At 50.4% G+C, this 25,990-nt stretch overlaps 1 protein-coding gene and 1 pseudogene across 1 annotated transcript in view; both read right to left on the reverse strand.

The window, feature by feature from the left end:
- The window catches only part of LOC119092094 (twitchin-like), a 104,755-nt pseudogene extending 96,723 nt beyond the window's left edge, over window positions 1-8,032 (reverse strand).
- The window catches only part of LOC119092325 (muscle M-line assembly protein unc-89), a 31,114-nt gene continuing 12,901 nt past the window's right edge, over window positions 7,778-25,990 (reverse strand). Inside the window, exons 4-17 of the mRNA XM_037215290.1 lie at window positions 17,287-17,425; window positions 16,264-16,470; window positions 15,299-15,467; window positions 14,472-14,604; window positions 13,855-14,090; window positions 13,040-13,357; window positions 11,894-11,984; window positions 11,041-11,076; window positions 10,742-10,974; window positions 10,147-10,415; window positions 9,709-9,875; window positions 9,512-9,534; window positions 9,088-9,144; window positions 7,778-7,858 (exon numbers count right to left, since the gene is read on the reverse strand). Coding sequence (XP_037071185.1) covers window positions 7,778-7,858; window positions 9,088-9,144; window positions 9,512-9,534; window positions 9,709-9,875; window positions 10,147-10,415; window positions 10,742-10,974; window positions 11,041-11,076; window positions 11,894-11,984; window positions 13,040-13,357; window positions 13,855-14,090; window positions 14,472-14,604; window positions 15,299-15,467; window positions 16,264-16,470; window positions 17,287-17,425 — 2,159 coding nt within the window. The remainder of the gene's footprint in view (window positions 7,859-9,087; window positions 9,145-9,511; window positions 9,535-9,708; window positions 9,876-10,146; window positions 10,416-10,741; window positions 10,975-11,040; window positions 11,077-11,893; window positions 11,985-13,039; window positions 13,358-13,854; window positions 14,091-14,471; window positions 14,605-15,298; window positions 15,468-16,263; window positions 16,471-17,286; window positions 17,426-25,990) is intronic.

Here is a 25,990-nt window from a genome sequence, read left to right on the forward strand (position 1 = left end):
AACTGCATGAAACGTATTAAAACAGTGCACTTTATGAAACGCGTACCTCTTGTACTTTTACTTCAACATGCTTCAGTTCCATCTTAGACTGGTCCTCCTTGGGTTTTTCAGCCGCAGCTTTCTGTTAATGCAATAAGGTGTCAGTACATTATTTCATACAGCGGCGCTGCTCACAAAGGCGTAATGCTCGAGTCATTGCTATATTTGCGAGGTCATTAAGCGGCGCATTTCCGTAGGATTAAAAAACACAACAGCATTTCTTCCAGTCGATGTATCGGGTAGGGCTCACAGGGCTCCAAATCTCAAATGCAGTTAGGTTTTGAATGCAGTGAAGGAAACGTTTTACAAAAAATCTGATTATGCGGATATTCAGAACTTTATGATCATTAAGCCATGTGAGAAGAGAAATGGACCTAATTAATAGATATATTAACTATTTAATGTTCAAACATCGCGGGACTACTTACTTAAGTGTTCATGTCATTACCACTCCCATATTTTAGAAATGCTTTTGGCAATTCACTTTTCGTTATGCGATCGCCCCCGTGATCTGCAGTGGTCGAGAAATCCCGGCAAATGCAACACACATGTAACATGCGTGCATTTCTTACACTTGTAGACCGGCAAGGAAACAAATTACTCTGGGCCCTTTAGAAAATCCGGAAAGAACAATACATAACGCAAGGGAGTTCCGTTTAAAATGGTCCATACCAGACCTACACTTCTTACAAGGTGACAAGAAGTAGTGTAAAGCAGCCAACACGACCATGCACGGGAAGCAGCGAGATTCACTTAAATTCACACCGAAATATCCACAGAAGCACTGAGAGGGGCATGAACAATTATATGGGGGGGGGGGGGGGGAGGAGGCAGCAGGTGTGCAAGACCAGCAGGTGCTTTCACGATTGCGCACGCCACGCGATGTTCGAACACATTCACGCATTTCTGCAACATTCTTCGTGATGAGAAATGCTCCTGGTGACACATTGTTAGTCATGTACGCTTGTATGTTAGGAAACTGCATGTACACTTTCACTGCAAATGTGGGGAAAATATGGTGACAAAAATAAGTTTAGCAATGCCCTCGTGGACAAATTCGTGTTCCACATGAGGTGACAGGAAAGAAATTTGTAGTCCATGGGGCTACTGTGCGGTGTCAACAACCAGAGCACGTCATGTTTTTTCGCCCGTGTTTCCAATATCGGGACAAATTGTAATGAAGGTATGTCCACGCATCCGTTTTGGGGAGAAATCTAATTAACACTCTCGCACATTACCATTCTCATGGAACCGAAAACGCTGACGTAGAATTATTAACGAATTGGATCACCTTACCAGATCTAGATGCCGATAAACCGATTCACAACCATTATTCGGAGCCAGTCCGAATCATGAAATTAACAGCAAGCAACACACAAGGTTGATATTACTTTCAAATGCAACCAAGCAAAGTGATTTGAACTGCGCACGAGTAACTAACAGCGATTCCCCGCGAGCCCCGGGTTCATTACACGGAGCAGCCGAACGACGTGAGCCACCGGCACGCAACGCATGCACTGGTGATGGTGATTCATGACGCGTGAGGCGGACGGACGTGACAGACGAATATTTAGGAAGCGGACGGACGTTCGTGCACATGAAGAGGCGGGTATATGTACCTTTTGCTGCTTACGGTGCATCAGAGCAGCCTTCTGCTCAGCTAGGATCTGCTGTGGTGTTTTGTTCTCTACGGATATGGGCTAGAAAGGGTGTAGTCACAGTGACAGAAGACTCGAGCAGAGGGAGGGAAGGTGGTTACGTGTCCGTTCGGCCGATGCCCGTAGCGTTACTCAAAAGGCACGAACGCGCAGGCGCAGTGCGCACGCATGAACAGTGTATTTGAACGATGTGAGGCATGTGTGGAGCGATCTGCTACGCACTCAGGAAAGGCGAAGAAAGCTTGTAACATGTACACTGCATACCAACGATGCATCATGGAGCGTGCAATGTGAACACTATATTCCATCGAAGTGAGTCTGTACAATGTCTGGGACCCATGCCCTCACTGACGCCATGCAAGTGTTGAAGATAATCGTATTGAACAATTCCAATGCTCATCGTAAACACAATAGATGATTAATGTTATTTACAAGATACATTGATCGGACAGTGAGAGCACGGGTCCCGGCGAGGTTATTCAGTCTGTACTTTGTTCTAAACATCACCAAAATGTTCGTGTGTGTGGCACAGTTCTAGGAGGTAAAGGACAGCTTATGCATAAACACACCTTTCCATTCTGTTTAACCAGGACGCTCCGCAAGGTGCACGTGCAATGCACCGTTGCGCCCTGTATAGAATGTTGATGACTGAAACTCGGATCCCACAGAATCACATTCATAGTTTTCAGAAAAGAATATGAGATTAATGAGCTTGGTTTACACCTACTGACACCATATCATTCGATCATGTATCCTATTCATGACAGCGACCAGAAAGTTTACAATTTCTGCTCGCTCTGCGTACTGCAGAAAGTGGGATATGAATGGTATACCACTTACCCGAAGGATTACTCTGCCGTCGAGTTTGCCGATATTCCAACCGATGTGACCTCACAGAATGCGACTAAGGTAGCGTAGACAGGTCTTTCCCAGACCAGTCCTTTCTTAACCGACGGCAAATATCGACGCGTTTTGATAATGCGTTTTGAGAAAAAATTGTGTGCGGCAACAGCTTACAGATCTGGACTGTCGGTAATCCGTAAGGCAACAGAGAAAATACTGTGACCAGAGGGATTCGAGTGTCAGATTAACATTCTAAATGGTTGCGGTATGGCTTTAACGGAGCAGGCCGCGGTCGATTGCACGTCACTTACCGGCCGCTTTGACTTGGGCTTGGCAGTCTTTGGTCTGCGGCTTGTCTGGTTGGTCCACAGGCTTGCCAGCCTTGTCCGCATTGGCTGGTTTCGACGCCGGAAGAGCCTCTTCCGACTGAATGAACAAACCAGGCGTTAGCACTCGAATGTGCACACGCCTGTACATGGCTCCGGTATTCGCCTCACACATCAGCGGGGGAGGAGAGGGGGGGGGGGGGGGGGAGGGCATCGGGTGGTTTCGAAGTGGGCTGCAGAAATGGGATGAGGTTTATCTAATTTGAGGTAAATCGGGATCGTGTCATCAAAAGTGCAAGACATCGTCAACTGGTACAATGAACGCAAGTGGAATAGCCTAGTCTTGTCTGCAAACATTACAGAATGCCCTTTGGCATCCGCATCCACGAAACGTTAGATACCGCATATCTGTAAGCATTGGGTGTCTTTCTTCAAAGGTTCAAACTTTACACTAAACAGGTTTTCAGATCACGTGTGTTGTTCAGTGTTTTTGCGAGGAACATTATTCACATAGATAAGGCAAAAGTAGTAGCCTTATTCCTCAGGACAAGAAACCAGAATAATGGGGAAATAGATTGGTTGATATTGATATTTCGGCAACATAACTTTATCGAAACAATAGCAGAAGTGCTACAAAAGTGAATTCTACTGTTATTTTGATAAAGGCATATTGCCGAAATATCAACCAATCTATTTCTCTATTCTCCTGGTTTTTTCTCCGAGGAATACGGCTATTACCACAGTCTTATCCAGGTTTCTCAGATCGTTAAAGCATTCTGCTTTGCATGCTTTCAAACGAAAGATGACGGGATTCAGTTCCCACTTGTCATGAGGCGATAGAAAAGCTTTTACCGTTCTGCGTGTGCGTGAGTGCGACGGGGTGTCCAAGATTTAAAAGATTGCTTGCTTCATCGACGCCATAATGTCAAAACGCCCTGTGATTGGTACGAGGAACCGTGCAATACCAAATACAGACCTTAAAAGACGCATCCAGGATTATGGCAGCTGAGGATGCACTTAAGGATTGCACCAGGATCACCCCCAGCCATTGCGTGTGCCCCACACTGGCCGTGCGGCACGCCAGGACACAGACACACCTGAAGAGACGCACAGGAAAGTCGCACGAGAAGACAGAGAGGACACACAGCACAGGCGAGGCGAGGCGGCGGCCGGCTCGGCCGGAGCTCGCGGCGGCCCGGCGGCGGGCGGCGGCGGCGACGGAGCGCGCGCGCGCGCAGCAGCTCAGTTGCGGGGGGTGACGCGCTGGTGTACCTGTCTGGGCGGGGGCCTCTTGGCGCCGCGGCCGTTCAGCAGTGCGGGCTCGTCGCCGGCCGGCGGCGCCCCGCCCAGCAGCCGCTCCGGACTGACGTTCTCACACGCGGCCCGGCCCCGCCGCCGCCACGGCATCGCGCCGGCCTTGTACGCGGCCGGCTCGCGGCCGTCTCGCGCGTCCGCGGGCGAGCGCCGGTCTCGCGCGGTTCGCGTCTCTCGGCCGGCGGCGGACGTGCGCGGCCGGCGCCTCGCCTCGAGCTCGGGCGGCGGCAGGGCGGCGGGGGCGGCGGCACCGTTCTTCAGCGAAGCCCTCGCGGCCGCGGCCGCCGCAAGCGACTGGCCGAGCACACGGACGGCGCGTCAGAGCAGGCGGGAGCACCGAGCGCCGGCGCACTACCACCAGCGGCTCACTCGTCTACACAAAGCGAGCGTGCCCGGAGAAAGTGTGAGCTGGGGCGAGCTGGGTCACTGCGAGCTGGCGAGCGCGTCAACCGCCGATGTGGCTGACACAGACACAGGCATGCGACACTGAGGGGCAGGGTGTGAGAGCGCGGACAAAAAGTGAGGGAGAGAAAGGGAGAAAAAAGAAAGAAAGAAAGAAAGAAAGCGACAGAGACAGGGGGAGAAGAGCTGGGGCAGAATCAGTGGGCGACGTCTGCACGTCTGTATGCGCAGCGGAGGCTTATGGGGACGCAGTTGTAATGACAGCAGGCGTCACACTCCCTCGAGGCACATGTGCCGGACACGCGCGCTGTGGATTGATATACCTTGGAGAGGGGTATTTCTGATACTTCGTCTTCAGTGTCAACATCTTCAGGCTCCTCAATTTTGGGCGTGACACTGGGTTTCTAGCAAAAAGGTAGACCATCAAACGTATGTCAGGTTGGCAGGTAAAAACGACCAAGCAGGGAAACCGGGCGCGCGTTTAGGAATGCCGAATAAGCCCAAAATATGACAAGCGGGAGATTGGCTTCACACAGGCAAATCACATTGCAAATCAGATGTAAATCAGGCGTTAACATCACTATGAGCAGGACACCTAAGCAGAGCAACGGCACAAGGGAGAACATCGATATTCCTATTGAACATTGTGTCAGGCTTTTGACTAACCCGCAGGCTACAGCACACGCTCTAAGGAAATGACGCAAACAAGGTTTGGAATATCATTGGAGCATTCTTTTTTGGGGGGTGGGGGGGGGGGGGTGCATTATTCATCGATGTGATTTTTGCTTATTGTGGTGCTGGAAAGGCTTGGCTACCCAATTTTATCTACACTGTATGCATGCTGCAAATTTGAGAGCAGTGGTGCTTTTTCAAGACAGTTGCTACACCAGCTCGGACTTTGGTGGTGTTTCATGACAGTGGCTACGCATACATGGGCCTGAAATCGGTGCAGAGCTGGCCTCTCTGGCAAACAAGTTGCATTGAACGTGAACGTGTAGATGTCCATTTACAAAGTAACCTTTCACCTGAGGCGCCTCTTAATACTTAAGATCATCTCTGGACCGATAGCGGACCTGATGCAGACCATGACTTAAGGTCGTTTGTTTCAAACCCTTTTCCTCAGGGAGGCGCAGGATATTATTATGTTCCCAATCAGCTGGGTCGGCCCAACCAGGAAGATTGTTGCACAGAGCCCTCTCCGGACGAGGGAAACCAGTGGCAGACTAATGATTCTACACAACAAGTAGACGCACGAAACGTAAGATGCTGAAATCTTTGGACCTGGGCATTTAGCCATTTTGTAACTCTTGTGAAATTGTAAAGATTGCACCAACTATAGGTCATGAGTGATAGCGGCTTTGTCGAGGCCATGCCAGTCATATTTTGCGGGCAGACGCAGGTAACGTGCATTTGCCGTACTCGAAATGGATTTGCCACAATAATTTAAAGGATCTTATTATGCTTAATTATAGTGTGATCATACAAAATGCATTTAGTTCAGGTAATTCAAGGTGAAGTGCGCCAAACCAAGAAATGTCAGGGGATTAATTTTTCGCTATTTGTAAGCTAGTTTGTATCTCAAGTCACGAGAGCAGAATTTGCTGCAGTTTGACGAAAAGTTTTGATACCGTTTGACAAGCATTATTCAACGTGGCCCGTTTTACTGCCGTAACACAATTTGTGCTTGAGACAGCCGCGTGGGATCCATGCACAAAAGGCTACAATGATATAACTTGCTTTGACGTGTCACAGGTGACATTCATTGATGGGTTATTAGTCGTGTGTGATTCGCTCTGGTGAAAGCTAAACATTGCTGTCTTTGCGGTGCCATGACTTTCACCGTTTTGATGAAAGGAAATGAGCATTATTTAATATGTATCACACTATCGTGACATACGTTAGCACTAATATACTACATTAACGTGGTATGGCCCATCAAAGGTCGCTGATGCCGATAATCATTGTCTCTAATCGGATGCAATTTACGCGAAATATTTGTTGTCGTTTTCCTTTTGGCTCTACCACGCTTAGATCCTGAGATGACAGAAGCCCAGTGAGGCCGCCTTGTACGGCGAAGGTGAGAGAAACGTCTACCGGCCAGCGCAACAGCACCATACCAAGTACAATAAGGCATCCAGCTTTATGCGGTATATAGGTTCGTCGCTGCTAAGAGGAGTCAAAAGGGACGGCGATTTTAGCGCACTCTTGCCTGAGTTGCGAACAAAAATTATCTCGATCGATTGTTTATATTGAATAATGCATTTTTTGACTGAGGAACTTCTATGGATTTCATTCTCTAGACGAAGCGTATTTACCGCCCTCAGGCTGGGCTACTGGAACAGCACAATAGCGATACGATTTGACTGCGATGGATTAAGCGTGCTTTGTTTGTCAATGCCATCAAAACTGCCATCGAGACCGCCGCTAACGTGATACGGCGTCCGATTGATGTAAGAAGCGCCAACCGTACCTTATCTTTTCCAGAATGGTCCGACTTGTCTTGAGAACTCCGCCTGGGTGGAGATTTCACTTCCAACTTCTGGGCAGGCTGCATGCAGGAGACGGTCGGTCAGGGAGGGCGCTGACTAACACTAACAATGACCTCGACATTAGGCAAACCATGAATCGGGTGACAGGCATTATTCCAAAATGGGCCAAAATGGGGGATACTGGAAACAGGTAAAAGCATCTAGTGCCTGTAAAAACTTATGGGTCGATATATTCATGCTGATTTCTTAGTTCAATGGGTTGTTCTTTAATGAGCTTCAGAGACTTTATGGTGTTCAATCAGCTTCCCGCCAAATGCATTGCATTATCCCTATACAGTTTGCTAGATTATCAAGTTCTTGCTGATAAACAACTAATACTGACAAAGTTTCTGGAACGGAGCTGATTAAGCTGTTAACGGTTGTATGAATCATCACAAGTGTAACGTATTCCAAATTACTCAGACAACACAAGCCTACATCTTAGTGACAAGCAGGCAAATGTGCATATTATGCAAGCGATCGACAAAATAACAAAAAGGGCATTTTAGTTCGTTAGGAACAATTTATCGCTTCTCCTAAAATCAACTGTTTAAATGTACTCATAAAACGTACGCCACACAGCGCATGTATGTACAGCCGGAGGTGGCGCCGGGCTGTCCGGGCTGCCAGGCAGCCGGACCAGCGCGGTGACTGTGTCAGACGGCCGTTACGGCTCGCGCCACGCCACGTCTTCGCACATCACAGACACAGAGCGCCAGCCAGCCGTGTCGTTAGCCTCTGCGCACAGCTGCCCGGCGGCGGGCGGTTAGAGCGTGTGATCGAGAGTGCGCTGTAGACGGCGCGGCCCCGCGGCCCGTCGCTGTCGCCTCGGCAGACGGAACACTGTCCTGCTCTCACCGATCGCCGGTCGGTGGTGGGCGTGGTGGCCGGGGGCGCCTCATCTCCCTCCGGCCCCGGCGCTGGGCTCATGGGACCGCGCGGTTTCGGGCCCTTAAGACCATCCACAGAGTCGGCAGTCGGCTTAGTCGGCACCGGTTCTTGCTTGCCGCTGGGTGTCTTGACTTCGTCCTTCGGTTTGGACGGCTCTTTTGTCTTGGGGACGTCCTTTTGGTCTGTTTTCTTTCCCAGGAGCTTTTGCTCTGGCGTTTTCTCTTCTTGTTTACCAGGTGTCGTTCTCTTTTCTTCAGCCGTAGATTCAGGCTTTTTCGCCCAAGGTCTGGTGGACTCGGGTTTTTTCTCCTCAGGCTTGCGAGGCTCTACCTTTTTCTCCTCAGGCTTCGGAAGCTCCGCCTTTTTCTCCTCAGGCTTGCGAGGCTCTGCCTTTTTCTCCTCAGGCTTGCGAGGCTCTGCCTTTTTCTCCTCAGGCTTCGGAAGCTCTGCCTTTTTTTCCTCAGGTTTGCGAGGCTCTGGTTTTTTGTCCTCAGGCTGCCTCTCTTCCGGCTTTGTTTCCTCCCGTTTACCACGTCCCAGCCTTTTCTCCTCAGGTTTACGAGCTTCTGGCTTCTTTTCAGCCGGCTTGCCAACATCATTTTGGTCCGGTTCCTCTTTCGGTTTGATGTCCTCCGGCTTTTGTTTTGTGAGTTTCTTGAAAAAACATTAACCACGGCAGATCAAACAACGGATACGTTTTTTTTGACGTGCATCACATTTTCAAGCCGTAAATATTCATTTTTTAATGATGTGATGGATTGGTGGGAAGCCTACCCCAACGGCAATGATTGCACCATAATAACAGCCAGCACGTACCCCCAACGACGGGTGCGAGCGAGCATGGAGATTGTTACGAACTTAACATGCACGATTATGAGTGAACATCCGAGCGTACGCAAGTTTATTTTTACCTGTATGCATTCATATTCATGCCATCCGATGACATATGCATGCATTTTAGACGAGCAACGCTCTCCACATCCTGCTGGGATCTTAGTAACCCCAGTCTCCTGCGTTTAATGCTGACATTGCTAACTCAGCTTCTCTCAGGCCGCAGTTAGGAGTAACATCCCAAATGAAACATACCTCTTCTGCCTCTTCCTTCGCCTTCTTTTTGGGCTTCAATTTCTCCTCATCCAGTTCCTGAAATACCATGTCCAATAATGTGCGTCATCCACACCAGCTGGCATTACAGACTGAATGGGCCTGTGAGAGCAATCGATGGAGCGTTCATCACAAGGATGAAATAGATGAATATAACTTTATTTTAAAAAAGCGCACGACACATGTCGTGGCGCAACCTTGCATGGGGCGCACGCAGCTTTATAAGCCATGTCAGCAGCTGGGGCATGTCAGAACCGGAAATCGAAACCGTCCCCCAGGCGTTCATCACTTGTTCAGTACCCCCCCCCCCCAAAAAAAAAAATCAGCTGCTTATGCGAAATACTGTAAGTTATGGTACTTAGTCAGCTGTGTATAATGTGTTGCATATCACACAACTATGACTCACCAATTTCTCGACGGGCTTTTTCTCTGAAAAGGAAGCGAAACATTAATGCAAGGACTCCTTTCGCAGCCACTTCCGCACATGCATGCTTTGAGGAGTGTTTTGAGATGGCTAATTTTCACATGGAAAAATGATCTGATAATCCTCCCTTCAATGCCCTGAAATGACAGACCCCGGCCAATAATTTATAATCAATTTACCGTTGACGGTCAGCTGGCAGGAAGACTCGGAGGCCCCGAACTCGCTCCGGGCGACCACCTTATACAGGCCCGACGACTGCTTCTTGACCGACGACAGCGACATGCGCACGTTCTGGCCGTCGAAGCTCATGAACACATCTGGCGTCTCTCGCAGGATGATGCCGTTCCTGGAGGCCAGGAACAAATCGTATTAGCTTCGTGCGGTTTGGTGTGCTTTCTTAAGTGCGCTGAAAATATCTGTTAACCAATTGGGACAGACAGATCGGCGCAAATCACGGCTTCCTTCTACAGCATCTATACGAAACTTGACCCACCCAAGGTATCGACCAGCACGTTGGACCGCCAGCTGACTTGACTCTACGTCAGATACCTCCGTCCGAAACCATGCAACCACACTTGACAGGTCGGCGGCCTCCTCCGACGCAGGTTGCGACTCACCTGTACCAGATGATCTCCGTAGACATGTCCAGCTTGGCGAGCTTGCACGCGAAGTCCGCCGACTGGCCCTCCTCGACCGTCACCGGCTTTAGCTGGGCGGCGAACTGGGGTCGCTCGCCTTTTGGCTTGGGCTTCTCCTCCTCGAAGACCTCAGAGACAGTGACCGGCTGCGACTTGACCTCGCCCTTCTCGTTGCGAGCCACCAGCTGGTACTCGCCGCGGTCAGCCGCCGAGGCACCGTTGATCTCCAGTTTGACCGCATACTCGCCCTGTGGCAACACCGAGGCTCCGTCAGAGGACTGGAGTGTGCATGGATAAAATATGCGAGGTGTCCGGGTGGCTGAGATGGGGAAGGAGTTCGGCTCAGATGGCCAGGGAGATAAGGAGGCAGGCTCAGATGGCTAATGTGGGGAAGGTGGTAGGCTCAGGCGGCCAGGAGGGATAAGGAACGGGCTCAGGTGGCTGAGATGGGGAAGGATGTAGGCTCGGGTGGTCCAGGCGGACTGCTTTCATTCAGCAAGACATCAGGATGTCATGCAATTGGTAACAAGACTTATTGACTGACTTCCCGCCTGGCACAGGTGCGTCCACCGACCCGTGGCGCCGGGAACATGCCGACCATGAGCGTGCCACTGAGACGTCCGCCGGGACAGACCTGGGAGACCTGCTCGACAATGACCGAGCGCCGGGAGTCGCCGGTGACCTGCCGCATTTGGTGCAGCCACTGCACGTTCGGCCGGTTCACGCAGGTGATGCGCGACTCGATGATGACGACACGACGCTCCCGGATCACGATCACCCGTGGCTGCTGACGCATCTCCGGCACCACTGTCGGCAGAGACAGGTGTTATCTCCGGCACCACTGTCGGCAGAGACAGGTGTTATCTCCGGCACCACTGTCGGCAGGGACAGGTGTTATCTCCGGCACCACTGTCGGGAGAGACAGCTGTCAACTCCAGGAGCACTGCCGGGGTGACAGGTGTTATGTCCGGCCCAATGTCGGAGGGCACATGTTTTATCTCTGCCACCACTGTCGGAGGAGCATAGGTGTTATTTCCGGCGTCCGCGTCGAAGGAAACAGGTGTAATCCCGGCAACAATGTCGGAAGGGGCCGGTTTTACCTCCGGCCCCACTGTGGCAGGGGGCAGGAGCTATTTCCGGCACCGCTATCGTAGTAAGCACGACGTTAAGAAATGCTCAAACCCGTGCACTGGCGGCAGAGTTTTACAAGCCGTTATTCTGGTGTTGTCGGGAATTGTAAATGGCCCGAATATTATTACCCCTGGCACGATTGTAAGAGAGCCACGAATTGAAACTGCCACAATTGTGCCTCCTCTCCACCTCTTCGGTGAATGGCTGATGCTCAAAAATGTAATGCATCGCAAACTCGCGAATATGTCGACGTAACGCTGTGCAACACTAAAACCAAGAACACAGAATGTTAACACTCACGTTCAGTCACGATACTCCGCCGAGACACACACACACACACACACACACCACACACGCACGCACACACACACATACACACACACACACACACACACACACACACACACACACACACACACACACACACACACACACACACACACACACACACACACACACACCACACACACACACACACACACACGAACGTCACGTACATACCAACAATCACAAACAAACGTTTTGTCACCGGTCCCGAAGCATTTATCAAAGGCACAGTAGCAGCCAGCTCAGTACGACGCAGAGGCACACTGACCTTCAATGTTGAGCGTCAGATTAGCGTTTATCTCGCCGGCCTCATTCTTGACGCTGCACTTATACAGCCCGGCATCCTCCGGCCGCGGCTCCTGCAGCGAAGAAGTACACGGTTACTCCCGAACGATGCGGATGGCTTCACTAGCACACAGTCAAGGCTGCTCAGCCTGCGTTGTGGCATCGCAGCGAGCATGGAACCTGATGATCACGTGCTTACACTCTTTCATTTGGTCTGAAGATGGTGTCACTCGCGGCCAGTAAGCACACCGACACTTCTTCGCATACTTTGTTTTAGTTAATTTTTTTCGATCACCGGTATCTTAATGAAGCGTCCTGTTATCTGTTAAAAAATAGCAGCTGCAAGGAACTTACAGCGATTTTGGGTAGCTCCTCTACTTTTCAATAAGGGTGCAAGCTGCCATCTTGGGGACGCTTAAAAACCCACGAGTGACTGTCCTTTTTTCGTAAAATGTGTGCATTCTCTGCAGCGGAGTGGAATATCACCAGTCGTAACAAGGCAGCTTAATTCATGTATAACACCCACATTGTGCAAATAATTGTTTTAATGAGAATGCATCATTATAGACATTCGTCTATGATATGAGGTTTCATGTTTAGGTATGAGGCTTCATAATTGATAAACTGGGGCCACTTGTTTGTGTACTACCGTGATAATGAACACATTTGTTGGTACTCATCGGGAATGAAAGTGTCACCGCTGATACAACGCCGTTTAGCTAAGTGACCTGTACACAGTTTCCTCTGAATGGGTCGGAGGTGATGGACAAATTAGAATGGAAGGTTTGCAGCATCACGATTGAATCAAATGTTATCATGAATCAGTACTGGACTAAGTTGAGGCTCTTATTTAAGGGTTAACAGCGGAGCGCCAACATGCCAAGCCAGATTTGCTCAAAGCTGCAATCTTCGTTCAGACATGTGAATCATCAATATCATCACAGCGCGACATCACAGATTGCGCGGTGGAGGCGCCTCCGCTGTCTCCAGCGCAAGCCCGCGCCGCGTCCAAGCATGACCAGCGCGCCGCACCGACGTCACCCCGCAGCAGTGCCGGTGCCTCCCCGCAGAAGCGGAGCGCGAAGCAGGCAGATGATCAGCAGGCGGCGCCGGCGCCGCCCGGCCGTACCGGTATCCGCAGGTTCAGCGTGAAGATGCTGGCCTTCTCCTGCTGTGTGATCTGCGTGCGGTTGGAGTGGCGCACGGCGCGCTGGCCGTGCCACCAGGAGGCGGTGACGGTGCGCTCGGAGCGCACGCGGACCTCCATCACCACGGCCCGCGGCGGCTCGGAGCGGATGGCCGGCGGGCCGACGAACACCGGCGGCTTGGCGGGCGGCGCCGGCGGCTCTGGCTCTGGCTCGATGTTGAGCGCTAGGTTGGCGTGGCTCTCGCCGAATTCGTTCTTGGCCGTGCAGCGGTACTTGCCGCCGTCGGCCGCCGTCGGGTCCTGGCCGACCACGGCGGCGTCACAGGGGTACGGCACGACACAGCACCCGGGCGCCTGGACACGTGCACGGATCACCCGCGCCAGGACGGTCGGTATGCATGCATTGTACAGACTTCACGCACATCTATGCGTTTAAAGCAGGCTCGATCCTACTCTCGGATGCAACAAAAATTGTGCATGTTCGTTCATATCACATGTCTGTATCATCCACCTGTAGGCGTGTACATCAAAACTGTGAGTAACGTACAATACAATTTGTGTAGGACGCAGTTAAGACGATCAACGTGTACATCGACATCAGACATAAAAAGTTGCTTTATTGTTAAGAAGCTGGTTCTATAAAAATAGCCATTGATTACTAAACCACCGTACAACACGCCATATCTCGGCAAACGCGCAACGATCACAACACTCAGGCATGGTAGTCACCTTCCCCGGCTCAAAACCTGCCCTTCACACCAGTAGCCAAGCTCGGCGATCTCAGAGCGGGCACCCACCTTCAGCTCCAGCACGACCTCGTACTCGCCGTCCTTGAGTGGCGTCGTGCGCATGCTAATGCGGGAAGAGGCGCGCACCACCTCGGTGGCCTTGTGCCAGGTGATGTCGAGCTTCGAAGAGGAGCGCACGCGACACTTCATCGTGATGAGCGAACCCGATTCGTTCGATGTGATCTTCGGTTTGTCGGTGAAAGACGGGGCCTTGCCCGCCGGGGCCTTGTCAGGCTCCTCGCTAGCTGCGGGAGGCGGCAGCCACCGTCACCATACGCTGGCCACGCCAGTCACAACGGACGCAACTGCATCGAAATGCGTGCGGACACACAGGGCCCCAGGAAGAAGGAAACGTACCAGCAATATGCACTCACCCCAATGGGCGCAGCCCTTGATGGCACACGCAAGCGACGCTTGGGTAGATCATCGAGAGGTTATTCATCGCGCTGCTAATGCATTCCAAAATGACCTCACACACGATGACCTCCTTAACCTCCCTTTGTATGCTCTCGGCTCCCAATGTTAAAGATATCTGTCTCTCATGGTGACAAGCCGTGAAAGGCAAAACTGCCATTTTTAAGTGATGGCCCAGCATTGGTGGGCAATCGGTCAGTTTTCTGACTCACCTTGGAAGTTGAGCGCTATGTTGGCGTTGCTCTCCCCAATCTTATTGCGGGCGTTACAACGATAATTGCCACCGTCCTCTTGGGTCGGTGAAGACACAGTCAAAGTGAGCAAATACGTATCCTTGCTAGTCTCCTGAAACAGCCGAAAAGTGCGTTCCAACCTGCTGGAACCGACCGCAGGCACACCACACCGCAGACAGAAAGCTCGTAGTTCTAACTCCTGAGAGACTACCACCTTCAAGGAGCCGATTCTTTTTAAGCCCCCGGGCTTTTCTTTGGATCCGAGCTTCTGAAAGTTTGCACGACCCGGAGGTGCATTGGGTATGCAAATAAGTCCGATCGCCCTGCATTTAAGCTAAGCAGTACAAACACGGAGTGTCCTTTGGCAGCGCTGCGACCTGAGTTCCCACAGAAGTAGTCATTGAAGGATCATTGGTTCTAGGGATGTGAAACCGTGCAACAGTGTGGCTGACATGAAGAGGAGCTGGTTTTGATCAAGCTGGCCATATATCCAGTACTCTAAAGCTTCCTTTCCAATCGTGATGCAAGTTAACACACACCAATTTCCAAAGGTGATACAAGTTAACGCACACATCTGCAACACACCCAGATGATGCGTCAGTGCCCGGAGATAGTCTGCTGACCATGTCCCTACACCAGTGATCCCTCGACACCGCTTCCCGCCGACCATCCCACCATTCAAGCCAACATTCCCTCACTTCACTTCCGCACACTGCGCCGGCCCGAAGGACGGCTTCGAACAGCGTGATCCATCCGCACTTTGTCGTGCTGAACCCCGCTCGATTCACCCGACCCAGGTGGCTGACCTTGCTAGCTATCCGAAGGCGGGAGGAGGCCGTGACAACCTTGGTGCCGTGGTACCACGTAATGACGGGCATGGGGTTGGCCTCCATCACGCAGGCCATCACCAGATCGTCGCCCTCCTGCCGGATAGTTGGCTTCTTCGGGAAGCGCGGAGCACCGCCGCTGGGCTCTCTGCCGGGCGGCGAAACGAAGGCTGTTACCGACTGTCAGCACTGCACAGGGCACCAACACCTCTGCTCGTGTTCGTGTCCATAATACGCTAGCATGGTAAAAAGGTTTGCCCAGGTTCGAATATATCTACACACACACACACACACACACAATATATATATATATATATATATATATATATATATATATATATATATATATATATATGTGTGTGTGTGTGTGTGTGTGCGTGTGTGTATATAAACATTCATCTGTGTCTGACACAACCAGACATAACGATAATAGTAAGTAATGATAATAATAATAGCAATCGGCAAATCCCAAAACTAATTCTAACATCGCAGAGTCCAGGGCGGGATATACTGACAGATCAATTGACAAATAAATCAGGCCTTGCAGAGACCCAGCGAATGCTGAAGAAAACGTGCAAGCAACAGTTCTGCCACTTGCAATGTTTTTCCTCGCCTTGCAGCCTTGAGTCGCAATAGTGTGCTACATTTGCAACTTCACAACGCATAACGGAGCTAAAGGCATACGTTTAGGGTTGTGATATTGGGGAAGTTTGCAAGAACCAGGATTAGGTTCTGAAATACAAAACTTTGGAATGGTTGAAGTTTTTCTCTAATCAACTTATAATTCAATTGATTGGTCCGTGATAAATGAAATCTAATTTAATCCGTCCCACCGGACAGCCCGTGATGAACGGCTGCCAACTTCCTGCTGATCTCGTGGCAGATGTGCATGTATGCATCTTTCCAGCTAGCCAACAAGCACAGCTGCAAGCCGGATGTCTTACTTGGCTTCCTCCTCGTCTCCAGCGATGTTGAGATTGATGCTCGCCGAGCCCTCTCCGTTCTTATTCTTGGCAACAGCCTTGTATTCCCCTCCGTCGGACGCCTGGATGCCGAAGATTTGCAACGATGCCTTGTACTTCAGCTTGCTCTCCGTAGTGATGCTCATTTTGTGTCTACTGCTTTCTTTAATCAATGTGGATTTGTGATACCTGAAAGGTATTGGCGTATTGATACCCACACCAGACAAGTGCAGCAGTTTGGGTAACCGACGTATAACATGCTTTTGCGATTGGACTATCCTATGGTGTAGGGCCGGTGTGCATGCACTCTTCGCAGCAACAAATATCCTGGCATTAGTTGTATACTATCGTATAAATGAACGTTTCGGTTATGTGCATGATATTACAAGCTGCGACGACAAAAGAGGCTGTCGGTGATACGCCGATTTCTGTTTACGCCGCTGGCATGGACGCCATTGCCATTTCTTGTCGTATAGTGCCGCTTGAAGCTGCTGGCGACAATTTTGGTCGCAGAAATGCGGCCGGCGACAGACAATACATTTTTACCACCCCTGCCTCTCACCGCCATAACGGACATTGCAAACAGTGCACCTATTCCCCGAACAGTCCCCTGATCAGTGTCCCTGCCCCTTCCCACTACGGCGGCGCTGAAAGGACGACACCCGTCCCCCGTCACTGCACCGGCCACCGCCGTCGACGCGTCCATCGCTCTGCCATCAGAGCGAGAGACGGCGCCACCGCCATCGTCGCTCTGCCATCGGAGCGAGCGACAGCGCCACCGCCATCGTCGCTCTGCCATCAGAGCGAGCGACAGCGCCACCGCCATTGTCGCTCTGCCATCGGGGCGAGCGACAGCGCCACCGCCATCGTCGCCATGCCATCGGAGCGAGCGGCAGCGCCGCCGCACGCCCTGACCAGCGCCGCCGCCGGCGCCGCTCTGCCATCGGAGCGAGCGGCAGCGCCACCGCCCACCCTGGTCAGCGCCGCCGCCGGCGTCGCACTCACCACTGCATCGAGGGCTGCGGGTCAGCAGTCAGCCGACACTCGAACGTCACGGACGAGCCGTCCGCCGCCTGCCGGATGACCGGCTTCTCCGTGAAGGAGGGCCGCCCCACATTCTCTTGCTGCGCTGGCGGCTCCTCGGCTGGGGAAGGGGAGGGAGTCAGCGTCAGCGGCGGCGCTAGGGGCGTCCAGACGGCCCGAGGAGCGTCACCGGAGATGCGTCATCCTCAGCTGGGAGTGACGTCAGCGTCGGCAGGCGGTGCTGGCGGCGTCCAGACGGCCCGAGGATCGTCACCGGAGACGCCATTGACGCCATCAGACGCCATCAGATTGACGCCATCATTGACGCCACAGACGCCATCCGCCATTGACGCGGACCGTGTGATAAGTCGAACCCCACGGTCGCTGTTAGAGAGCGTCCTCAGAGGGGCCATCAGCAGGGGTCATCGTTGGATATCAGCAGCAAGCCCAAGCATCATCACCAGGTATCATCAAAAACTCAATGCGGTATTCGCACATCTCACCAGAGCACACTATCGTAGTGCACTATCAGTGAACACATCCGGCAGGTGTCACTAGCAGACGTGAGTAGCAGACATCATCAAACGTTGTCAGTGCACGCTACCGCACACGTCATCAGTGTGACGGCGATAGTTCAGATCTGCGTCGGAGAAATCAGAGACACTGAGTTCGATTCCCCGCGGTGGCTTCCGTTCCTGTCAGGTTGAGAGGCCAGCGATGCCGCAAAGCCTCAACAGCTAGTTGCATCGTAGAGTCGGCAGCGGCACGTCAATGATGCACGGAAATAGCAGGTGTCACGCCCTGATCATTATCAGAAACGGTGGCACGAAGGCCCAGTTAGAGCAACATCAGCGTCTGAAAGCTGAACAGGGACCTCCAGCACAGAGGTCATCATGGCGGCCGTCTCAGGAAGCCACCACCGAGTTCGCGCCTTGTTCACATGTGACGCTCACTGACACCCCGCCGGTATTCTTCGGGTCGGCGGACACACGCCCGCAGCGTGGCTTGCTACTTGCAGCGTGTCTTTAAAGCGGTGACCAAAGCAGCTGTAGCACACATGCGTATGACATCAGAAGGCGGAGCTCTGCGTTGTTCGCCACATGCATCACGTACAGTGAATGGACGTACAACAAACAGTGAACGTGGCGTACGACACTTAGATATGCTGCACGTGAAACATCCATGCGACTCTCATCCACCGCTCCGGGACATCGGCCATCAGATGGCCGATGTGTAGTTATGTACTACAGATTCTGTGGTACATAACTACACGGTGAACTACAGATGCCTTGGGAAAAGCGCGCATTTCCACGCCAATAAAGGGGCGTATAAAAAGTAAGGTAATTTATTAGCACAAGAACAGTGTCGCCTAGTGAAAGGCTGCCCAGGCTGTGTGCTTGTCATCAGAAAACTTGGTAAAACGCTGTAGAGATAAGCCTACGTCCTTTAAAACGAGAAGGTTTGTACACTCTCAATAACTGCTAAAACTTCGCTATGAACAAGTTCATGGCAGATTTAACACGTGTCCGGCTGGCCGGCTGGATACCATTCACTCGGGTGGAGGTCAATTTGACCCCCACCCGGCACCAAATTTACAGGGTGTATTGACCTGTACGTGAACTCACTTAAGTCAAGGTTTCAGGTTCCTAGCACATGACCTTTGGGTCAAATAAGGTCAGTCGATATCAACTTCCAGGCTGGTCTCCAAAGTGCCCCCAGAACTTAGATAACAGCGGTCACATGTTCATTTAAGGTCAGTTACCTTGTTTGACTTTTAGTGGGGCATGGTGACCAAAATCATACAGGACTGCTCTGAGTTTCGCATTTGAATAAATGAAAAATATTGCGCTAGGCAGTATGTTCTTAAAAAATGTTGACCTGGGTCATTTTAGGTCCATGACCTAGTATAACCTCTAAGAAGTCCATGGAAGATGTAAAATGCGGTTTCTGCTATCAATAACTTGGAAATGAGCACCAGAAACTATCACATACCCTATACCCTAGGGTGATAAAATGGATTGGTTTTGGCCTTGGTTTGACCTTCATACCTGACCTTAGGTCAATCTAATTTGCTTATTCAATTGTTGAGTCGCCTTAGAAAGCATTTCAGGAATGTATGGCTTCGTCTAACACTCCGTTATTGCATAAGATTGAACGATCCCCTAAAAACTGACTTCGCTGAAATCATGGCCTGGCTTTGGCTTGTCATAAGTCAGCGACCTTCCAAATAACGTATAAATTGCTGACACTAAATGATCCGTTCTTCAATTGTCTATAGCTATGCAAAAATTAGGCCCAGCTACGCCGCGCCGTTCGGAAATCATTCTGGAAAAACGTTTGAAGGGTCAATTTTACTCCCACCCGAGCGCGTGTTAAGCTTCATCACTTGCCATAAAATGTTGAAGTGCCACTTCACACTATGTTACAGCCAATGCACACATTAAAGGTCTGTTCGAATAACAGGTAAAATGATGATTAGCCACGCAACTAAGGGATATTTGCCTCTGCTTTGTATGGCACATGAGATGAGGCTTAGACGCTCACAGTGAGTATCCCAGCATATATCTACCTTACACTACTAGAAAGGCCAGTTTCGACAAAAGTTACCGCAGGGCAACATCTGTCGAGACAGGCTCTTAGAGGCGTGTGTCAGTTTAAAAGGCTATCGGCTATCAACACTGTGTGTAGTTCTCCCCCTCTCCAACGCACACACACGCTACTAAGGGGAATAAACACGCGCAGCAGGCGACGGAGTGGTGCGTGACCGGAGCAAAGCCTGAACTGCTTTGCTTATTTTACATAGTTACACCAGGCATTCAGACGCAGACAGGAGGATAAACATCGAGCCTGGCTTATCTGCGTCAAATGTGACTTGACGTCTCTTCGATCGCCCAGAAATGGCTACGGCCGTGTAGTATATAACACGCACTTCCCGCTCAAAACAACGAGGCAAAAACACGATAAAACATTATTTTACGAGATGGGCTGTAGAAAGAGCGGGTCTTAGCATCAACTAACTCGTTTTTTTTAAGCCTTGGTGGTTCCTGCCCGCCTTGGCCAACCCCGCTTTTGCTGAGCTTATATCTTAGCAACCCCTGATCGGAACGTCGGGAGGCTTCCAGCAAGAAATAACGCAATCATCTTAAAGTGTGTTGACATTTTTTCAACGCCATTAAAAGCGAGCTGTTAGAACACAAGGCCCACACCTTAGCCGTCCATGAAGATGCTGGGGATACCCAATCCTATCCATCCGTCAACTATCGACATCCGACTTGACCATCGACAGTACCCCATCTCAGACGATGCACGCATCCCATGGTGTCGAAAAGTGCAGCCCCATCCTTTTGTTTGCATCAGCTTTGTTACCACACTGCCCCCGCGGTTCGTAACCTTTTTATCAATTCCCACGCCTTGTACTGTCTCTCGGTCTTGGAGCTGCAGCGTGTCGCCTGAGCAGTGTGCAAGGGGTGATCAGCGTTAAAGCCAGGATCGTCACTGAGGCTGGTCGGCGAGATTCCATGGTGGCGACTCTCCAAGCGTTGAGTTGGGGTGCTGTGAGGGATCTTGTCACCCGAAGTGACATCCTTGCTGTGTTCAGGGTCTTATATGAGTCTCGGCCTCCGGTGGCGGTGCAGCCACTGTCCACCCCACGTACCGCTGTATGCCGGTGTGCCATCAGGGCGGAATCGGCGGGCGCCCTTGGGCTGTCAGATTTTCGAACCACTGCACTGCATGTCAAACCCACAGACCACTTATTGAGGAACTAGACGGTGCACTTGGTGTTACGTGATGTGTTTTAAAACAATCATGTCTATATTTTTGACGAAAAAGTGTACGAGCGAATGCATGATCAAAAGTGTGCGAATGGGGTCACGTTGTTGGAATGTATATATATATATATATATATATATATATATATATATATATGATAGAATGAACTTAAATGAAAACAGGAGCCAGTAGTGTGCTTCCGCAATGCTGCAATATCACCATAATTTAATCTCCCTTTCGAATGACATGGGAAACGTAGGATTGTCAAATTACGGAAAAGCCGATGAACACGGGTGGGAAACAGGTCGAGATCTCAGCGACCAGACTTCGCAGCGACATGAGGTAAAATCATACTGACAGAGGAGAAAACGTGCAACTTTACAGGACAATTTATGTCGATCTGTGCAGACTTGCACGCACAATCGTGCACAAAGCCGCCCACACTGTGCAATTCTTTAATATTCTTATTAGATATCAGCCAGCAGGGCAGGCAGAGAGGTCTGGTTTTACATTAATTTTTTATTATTTACATTTATTGTATTATTTAGCATTCATATGGTACAGTCGGGACGCAGGAACGCAGGAACGCTAAACATCATTGCACCAGCGCCTGCAAACTCGATGGAAGGACATTCCAATGGACAGGTAACTCCTGTCCTCATGGGCTCCCAAAAACAACGGACTACATCCGCTCATGTCTAGATATGACGTGCATGGTGATTCTCGTCTGCTGCCGATCCCTCGTCCCACGCCGGACAAGCCGCCATACCAGCAAAACTTCGAACCTCCACCCTATCCTGCCCCGCCGCCCCACCCTGCCGCGCCGTCTGTGCAGTCACCGCAGAGTCCAAAGGCAGGGGGCAGCCGCTGTCGATACATCGGTCATGCGGTGGGTGTTCTAGCTCCACAGACGGCTCCCGGGGCCCCACACAAGGCCCGTGCTTACGGTTGAGTCACGCCTTCCAGCTACTCCATGGGGCGTGTGTTTGTTTGAACACATTCAGGATGTTGCTGTTGAGAAATGCAGCACGTTTATTGGAGGCATGTGCAAAGAATAACACGCCATGGCTAAAGGCACACTGAATGATCTTATCCGCCTGATTAAGTGTAAGCCCCGGAGGAATAGTTTCATAAACTAGCATGCTGGCGGAGTTATCGCTTGGTCAGCACAATATTGAACTATCCAGGTCAACGCAAATGTTTGCGAAGCGGTTTGATACCACTGAAAAGCCTTCGAATGCTTATTTGAAGGTGCTTGATAAACTGACAAAATCTAATAGGTTTTCAATGACTCACAAGAGAAGCCTGGCGCTATCGCAGCATTCCTGCTGATGCGAGTAATGCTTTGAAAGTCAACATAGTGTGATCTCAGTGTCGAATGTAGCACTGCCCGCAAGCCTGGTGAAAGGGAAACCGCCGGCAGAAAAATATGTGAATGCAACAGAAACTTTTGCAGCTGCTTCAACAGCTGCATGGCACATGGCATTTAGCTTTCCTGAAAGTCAAAGCAAATGTTTAATATTATGGAGTTCTAACCATCCATAAAAAGCTTCTTTTTGCGAGCTGCTTTTGCCAAATTACACCCATGCATGCACTAATTTTCCGTTTGAATAGCAAACTTGAGTTTTGAGGTGTCGAAGTACATGAATTCAAGTTCAAAGTTCTCTAGTGAATTAGTGTCGTGCGGCTATATAATAGGTCCAGATACTATGGCATACTGACCTACAGCGCACCAAGAAGGATTGGGTTGGCAATTCTGAGCTCTGTTGTGAGCCAGCGCGCCAGTTCAGGGCCCAACTATTGCTGCAGTTCAAGTTCCGGGCTCCGTTCGAACAATCAGCGCACGCAATGCCTGTTAGATCTTATGTGGTCTAGGCAGGCCGTCTCAAATAGACATTTTTCTCATTTGAGGCATGAGTGAAGGCGCACGAAACATCTTGTCAATGTTATGCTTACAGCTGCGTTAGGCGAGTGTATGTATGTCAAACAGGCATCCGCCAGTCAGATAGCCTGTGGGGAGCGGAAGGAGTGAAGTGATCAAATGCGGTGATGCAGTCATGTGGATGGTATGAAAACTTAAAAAAGGCACGCACTTTACTAAATCCGCAAATAGAGATCTCCAAAGTATTGCAATATCGATCTTTCAAGGGTAAGAAGTACACTTACTCAACGTTCGCAAACCTTTTTAGTACTAGCTTTCTTTACAGGGCAAAAAGGTAAGCCATCTCAATGCATCAATTTTGACTAAATCAACAGGCTCGGCCAGTATGTTTGGCCTGCCGTATCAGTAACTAAATTGACGTATTACTAGCTAAATAAACTGACATATTAGTAACTAAATTGACGTATACTTAATTGACGCACACATATTTATGTAGCTTTCGTGGACCAGTATATTTCAATTTAGGCTGCAGCAGAGTGCAGTTAATGTCTGTTTTCCAAAAGACGGCACTGGCTGTTTGGTCAATCACTAGCGCTGATTTCGCTCGGGTATCGTCAGGATCGCTCGGTGACTTGTAAACGGTACCATGGGTAACAGGCCTATCCTTGACTGGTGCTTGAGCGCGTATAACTGGCTGTGCAGGTCGGCTCAGACCACCGCCATTACGGTACTTCGCCCCTTATCACACGGGGTCGGTCTCACGTCACTGCAACGTCGGGTCGGCGATATCCGGGCCTCGTCACACGGTGTCAGTGCCAGATTAACGTGACGCCGGCTCGGCGATGTTTGGGCCGGTCCCGACACATGCTGTCCGGCTTCTTCGCAGCCGTCAAACTTAATGGTTCTGTCTCGGTCGGCAGGCGAGGCTAAGTTTGATCACCCTATCATGCTGCAGGAAAACCACGCATGACCAATTGCAGTCGGGTGCGATTGTCTTCAAATTCACCCTTGTAAACAACTTTCAAGGATGACAGTTGTTGAGAAACTCTGTTTACAGATGTGATCATTGGTTCCAAGGGTCCCAGTTTTTATTAAAGATTCCAGTTATTCAAGGATCCTGTTTTTAAGCAGGAATAACAACCGGGCAGGTCGTGGGAGGTTCACTGCAGCTGAAATTGTTCCTACCGTTCAAGTAAAACCCACTCGGCATACGACATCGTCGTAGCTTTTTTCCGGAAATAGCATCGAAATGAACTGAAGTAGCAACAAAAACAATATCTATGGGCCATGTTAGGTCTCGCATTGCATAACCAAGCTGAAATGCTTGTGACTGCCGCCTAGATTCTTGTCGTGTTTGCCCTCCCAGGACTCTGCCCGGGCTCGGCCCCGGTCATAAACGTCTCCGGGCAGCGTGACCATGCCGCGTGCCAAGCATGCCTTCCTTGGAATGCTTGGCACGCGGTGATGTGACGTACATTGCGCATATGTTGGCAGGTGAAGCATGTGAGCACTCTGTGCTTCCAGACAATATGCCCATGTTTTGGGCCACACCAGCATGGGCATAAGTCATGACTGCCAGCTCTAAGGCTGTGATTCTCACTTCGAGTGGCTTTCATCTCATGATCCTATATGTGCATGGACAGCATCAGAGTGCGATGTCGGCTCGACACCAGGCTACGTTTACGTGACAAAACGTTTCATATTTGAGAGCGTCTGGATGGGAAATCTGAATGACATATGGGTCAAAAACCTACAGTGGTTTCAGAGCAAAACCAGAAATTCGGGCACGCTACCACACATTACATATTTCCAGAACATGCGTTGAATAATCCTTTCAGGGAACCTCAAAACTTTTCGATGACTTGCAGTATCAGGTGTCCATGCGTTCTACTTGTTAATCTTTGAACAAGATGGATGAACACCAGTTTGACACGCGCTGCGCAAGACGACGTGCAGCCGCATCGAGCCGCACGTGCGCGACAGCCATTGGGCATTCAGAATGCAAAGGAATGTTCTGGCAACGAGGCATACCCACAGAAATCATACACACAATGAAGCCATTCCACGGTCACATTTAGAATGAGATCGGGCGGCCGACCATTTAAGGGGAAAGACTGCGACGATATAAATGTGAGTCGCGCATCTTAATGGAATGTGTGAGACCGCTGCGCAAAAGCAACGGGTCTTAGGGGGCCAGATTGTTGCAACTATAGAATCGTCGCTGCTGCCAGAGGGACCCAAGAGCAGAAGGTGGCATGGCCCACTTTCCATTCCATTGGCTACACCCTCGTATACGCCTATTCATGATAATGCACAGGTAAAATAACTTAAGTGTCAGTATGGACAAGGTTTTTCAGACTCGCTTTATCCGAACTAACCAAATCATTCAGCGGATCACAACGGAATGGACTACCTGAATTTGACATAATTTCAAACCAAATCTGACAAATCGAGTTTTTTACTGCGCGAGAACAGTGATGTATAATATCTCTGTCGACAGTGCGCACGTAAAAAGTGGAATGAGTGCCCCCTCCCCCCCCCCCAATAGATTTGTACTGTGTACGCCAGATCTTTTCATCTGGTGGTTCCCATTGTGTGAAGTGGTTATTGACTGATGTCCGTAGCTTTTATCCACGCCTTACCAGGCCGAGATTGATGAGATAAAATGATGAGAATGTTGCCAAAGTAACCGACGTCACGAGCATAGCCAAACCATGAGCCAAACCCAGGTAACTGTTGAATGGCGATAAAAATGTCATTTTTAACTTTTTGAATTTTTTGTAGGGGTCAATAAGGGTCAAGGTCGCTTCAGGTCAAGTTTTGATAATTATTCAGTGACAACTTTCCCAGCAACAACAAACGCCATTGTCGTCTACAGGGTCGTACGCAAGATCTCACCAGGTGTTAGGTGTTAGGTGTTAAGCAAAGGTGTTATGCCTTATGCCGAGCAAAGGTGTTATGCCGCCGCTTATAAACGATAGTGCGCCCAACACGTCACAAATTATAAATTTGTAGACAGGTCGGTGTCAGGGG

Source organism: Pollicipes pollicipes, unplaced genomic scaffold (genome assembly GCF_011947565.3).
Source record: "Pollicipes pollicipes isolate AB1234 unplaced genomic scaffold, Ppol_2.1 Scaffold_3447;HRSCAF=4054_pilon_pilon_pilon, whole genome shotgun sequence".
In the NCBI taxonomy this organism is placed as follows: domain Eukaryota; kingdom Metazoa; phylum Arthropoda; class Thecostraca; order Pollicipedomorpha; family Pollicipedidae; genus Pollicipes; species Pollicipes pollicipes.